The 4,605-nt window shown below is 63.5% G+C and overlaps 1 protein-coding gene across 1 annotated transcript; it reads right to left on the minus strand.

Annotated features, from left to right (window-relative positions):
• Nucleotides 1-37: 37 nt before the first annotated feature.
• Nucleotides 38-2,385, minus strand: SELENOM (selenoprotein M). The gene is made up of 5 exons (XM_049805241.1): nucleotides 2,241-2,385; nucleotides 2,129-2,164; nucleotides 1,975-2,009; nucleotides 1,512-1,590; nucleotides 38-1,419 (listed from the first exon to the last, which is right to left on the minus strand). Exons 1-5 carry the CDS (start codon nucleotides 2,361-2,363, stop codon nucleotides 1,207-1,209), a joined length of 486 nt encoding a protein of 161 aa, XP_049661198.1. The 5' UTR covers nucleotides 2,364-2,385; the 3' UTR covers nucleotides 38-1,206.
• Nucleotides 2,386-4,605: the final 2,220 nt, after the last annotated feature.

Here is a 4,605-nt window from a genome sequence, read left to right on the forward strand (position 1 = left end):
TGCCTCTGCCTCAGGTCCTTTTTCCCAGCTGCACTGCTGCTTCATGCCACCAGCGCAGTGCACATCACAGTGCCCAGGAGGGTGCTGGCAGCCCCACCTGCTCAACCCCTCTGCCTGCAGGCCCACTGCTCACCCAGCTCAGGGGGAGATGCAGGGCATGTGCTGCTCCTCCTGCTCAGGGACAATACCCAGAGCTGAGGAGCACCATCAGCATCCCACCCTGATCAAGGGCTGTTGGTTCACTGCCCCCCGCCACCCCCAGGCCTGGCACTGTAAGAAGACCCCATGCTGCTACAGAGGCTGCATCAAGCCAGGTCTGCAGACAGCGCAGCTGCACCCTGCTCCCTTACCCAGCCGAGGCACAGATGCGCCCACCAGGCCAGCGCAGTCATTGGGCTTTGGCTCAGCGCTGCAGGACCCACTCGTGGGCTTGCACCCGTCCCCCTGCACCCTGTGAGAGCAGCTCATCCCAAGCCATGGTGCCCCATCCATCCATGGATCCAACACGCCAGGGAGGGGGTGGCACAGGAACAGCACGATTGGTCCGTGGGATGGTTTGTTCAGCTCATCAGCAGTGGCTATGACCCTGCTGTGCCCTCCCACCTCTGTGAGCATTATGGGGCACCCAGCTACTCCCAGCACCCAGTATGGACCAGGGTGGGATGCACCCCACCGAGCCTTCCCTGGAAAGATGACACGGTGCAGCCAATTGTACGCATGGGCTTTACTGGGGGCTCGATACGAGACAACCCTGGTGGGGTGTAAAGCCATAGCCCCCGGGGGCAGCTCTCCTACCTCTGGGACTCAGCACATCTACCCTCAGCACCTGGGGCTTTCTGCTGAGGGTTTCATCCTGTCCCACTCAGGTAGGATACTGCTGCCCAGTGCCGGGAGTCAGCTAAACCCTGGGGCACAGCAAGGGAGCACAAAGAACACTGCTCCTCCCAACTGGCCAGCGATGCCAGGCTGCAGGGCAGGGAAGGCAATGACAGGCATGTGGACATTCAAGATGCCCGCAATGCCCAGGAAGCCCCTGCTCAAGGTTGGAGCTGCTCAGGGCATTCTCAGGGCAGAGGCTGCACAGCACCGAGCAACAGCACGGGCACCTTCACCACCCTGCGGCAGAATCCCCAGCTGCCGTGACACTCGTGTTCCCATGTGCTGGGGACTGGCCGCAGGACCCTCTCCCAAGCATGGCACCCCTCGCTAGAGGTCTGGGTGTTCTCCCTCATCACGTTCGTGTGGGGTCTTGCCATTGGCAGCAGGAACTCGCAGGGGTGGCAGGGTGGACAGAGGCCTGGCAGGGGCAAACTGGAACTCCTCAGGCACGGGGGCGTCAGGCGTCTCCTTGCGGTAGAAGCCCAGCTCCTGCAGCAGCTGGTTGATCTCCTCCCGGGTCATGTCACTCAGGGGGATTCTCTGCACGCAGACAGGGATTGCAGCCTGGCGCCTGTGGGGCACCAACCACCCCAGACCCTGCTGTGGCAGCAGGTGCCACGCTGCCCACTCACCTCCAGCTCCTCGTATCGGTGGCTGAGGAGCACAAGTTCAGGGTCAGCACCAGGCAGATGCTTCATCTCCAGGTTGTGGCTGGGCAGTGTGTTAAGGAGTGGACAGTACTGGGCAGGCCCATGCAGCCCCCCATCCCATCCTCCGTCACATCCCATTCCCTCCCATCCCATCCCGTTCTGTCCCATCCCGTCTCATCCTCCATTGCATCCCATCCTACCCGGTCCCATCCCGTCCCCCACCCCCCATCCAGTCCCATCCTCTACCTCATCCCATCCCTCATCCCACCCCAACCTCCAACCCCTCCCACCCCTCATCCTGTCTCACCCCGTCCTCCATCCCATCCTGCCCAGCCCTGTCCCGTCCCATCCCATCCTCTATCCTCGTCCCACCCCGTCCCTCCCCGCACCCCGTACCCCGGCGCCCACCCCGGTACCAAGCACTGCCCGCCGGCTCGGCGGGTACTAGAGGGGGATGTCCTGCCTGACGAAGGCCTTCACCTGCGGGCAGAGGGGGCGGCCCGGGGCGTCTCAGCGGCGGGGCGGCCGCGGCCCCGGCCCCGGTCCTGATGCCGGTCCCGGCCCGGGTCCCGGTCCCGGTCCCCCCCAGCGGCACCTACCTCTTTCAGGCGGTTCAGCCGTCACCCGCCGCAGGTCTGCGGAAGCAGACAGCCCGTCACCCCCGGCGGAGTCGCCGGTGTCCCCCGCAACCCCCGCCCGCCCCGCGCTCACCTCCACCTTGCCCCGGGCCAGGTCCCGCAGCTCGGCCCCGCGAAGCCGGGGGGGTCCCGGGCCGCCCCCCGCCGCCAGCGCCGCCGCCGCCACCAGCAGCGAGAGCGACAGCGCCCGCAGCATCCCGCCGCCGCCGCCACGTCACACCCCGCGCGCGCGCGCCGGCTGCCCCGCCCCGGCGGGCACGGGCGCGCGCACGCACAGGGCGAGCCGCCGCGGCACGCGCACACGGCCCGCAACCGGCGGCAAACGCGCGCCGCGCGTGCGCAGCGCGCGGACGCTCGCCCCCTGCCGGTCCGCGTCAAGCGCGGCTCACGCGCCGCGCGCAGGCACGGCGCGAGCGCGCACACGCATCGCGAACACCGCTCCGCGGGCGCAGCCGCGTCCCGCGCACACGCACCCCTGCTCCGCGCGCACCCTCCGCACACGCACAGCGCGAGTGCGCGTACCGCACACGCACGCACACCCCCCCCCCCCGCACACCACGACCACGACGCTGCAAACGCACCCGTACCGCGAACGCGCTCATGGGCGCTGCAAACACGCAGTCGGGTGCGCACGTGCGCACCGCACGCTGCGGGCGCACGCCCGTCACAAACTGAATGCACGGGCAGGCTGCAGCCCCCCCATACTGCAAACGCACCACCCCCCCCCCCCACACACACACATACCCCCGCTGCAAACGTGAACACCCACACACAGACACCACGAACACGCGCAGTGATGTGCAGGACAGGGTGCGTGCGAGCACAGACCCCTCACGCACCCTCCTGCCTGTACAGCTGCAGGCACACACACGCAGCTGTGTGCACAGAGCTCTACATACACACAGCTATATGCAGTCCATGCACCAGTGCGCAGATGTAGCTCCATGCACCCATGGAGCCGCAAAAAGGCAGGCAGAGCTGCATGCAGGTACCCCCCCCCACCAACTGCTCGCAGCGTGCATACGCCCAGACACAGGGGCATACACAGCAGTGCACAGAAACACACCAGCGCATGCAAACACACATGTAACAACAGCGTGTGCATACGCACAAAGCTCTATGCGTACATCTGGCTGCATGCACGCGCACATACTGCACTCCCCAACTGCACGCACACGCAGCTGCACACACACACGGCTACGCGTACACAAAACAGCGTGTACCCCTGCACGCACCCACACACGCAGCTGCACGCAAGCACCTGCACACATGCACATCCCCCTGGTCACAGAATCACGGGATCTCAGGCTGGTTGAGGCTGGCAGGGACCTCTGGAGGGCATTAGGCCCAAGCCTCTGCTCAAGCAGGGCCACCTGCAGCCAGCTGCCCAGGACCATGTCCAGATGGCGTTTGAGGATCCCCAAGGTGGGAGACTCCAAAACCCTCCTGGGCAACCCGTGCCAGGGCTTGTTCACCCTCCCAGGGAAAAAGTGTTTCCTGATGGGCAGAGGGAACCTCCGGTGTTCCAGTTTGAACTCTCTGCCTCTGGTCCTGCCACTGGGCACCACTGAGAAGAGCCAGGGTCCATCGTCTCTGCACTCTCCCTGCAGGGATTGATGCAGATCGACGAGATACCCCTGAGCTTCCTCTGCTCCGGGCTGGACAGTCCCAGCTCTTGCAGCCTCTCCTCATGTGGAAGATGCTCCAGGCCATCACCTTTGTGGCCCTTCATTGGACTCCCTCGAGTAACTCTATGTCTCTTGGACTTGCTCTTGGGAGCCTGGCAATGGACACTACAGCAGTGGCCTCACCACTGCCTCCTCGACCTCCCTTGACCCGCTGACAACACTCCTGATGCAGCCCAGGACACCATTCACCTTCTTTGCCCCAAGAGCACACTGAACTCATGGTCAACGTGGTGTTCCCCAGGACTGCCCGGGCCCTTTCTGCAGAGCTGCTTTCCAGCCAGGTGGCCCCCAGCGCGTCCTGGTGCCTGGGGTTGTTCCTCCCTGTCGGGGGATGCAACAAGTCTACGGAATTCCTGACAGTTCGAGAACAGCACGACCTTGAGCAGCTTGTAGTATATCCTTGAGAAGTCTGGAAAGATCCGAGAAGACCAGTACGAAAACAAGATAGTGATAAGAAGAACCGTCCTGACAAACTCACCAATCATGAATTGTTAGTTACTAACTAAGCCAATCATATACTAACACATACTCTGAAGAAGGGGATAAAAAGGTGTGTTAGAACAATAAAGTAGCCATTTTGCGTGATCTATTACTTGTTGTGTCCGTCTCTACCGTGACAAATGGTGACCCCGATGCGCCTGAGCGAACAGATCATCTAACGGTGATAAATCCAGCACTAGAGAGAAGTATACCAGCGGCGACGAGAGCTGCGAAAGAGTATACCGGCAGCGAGAAAAGCTGCGGAGACGG

The sequence above is a fragment of the Accipiter gentilis genome, chromosome 7 (genome assembly GCF_929443795.1).
Source record: "Accipiter gentilis chromosome 7, bAccGen1.1, whole genome shotgun sequence".
Taxonomy (NCBI): domain Eukaryota; kingdom Metazoa; phylum Chordata; class Aves; order Accipitriformes; family Accipitridae; genus Astur; species Astur gentilis.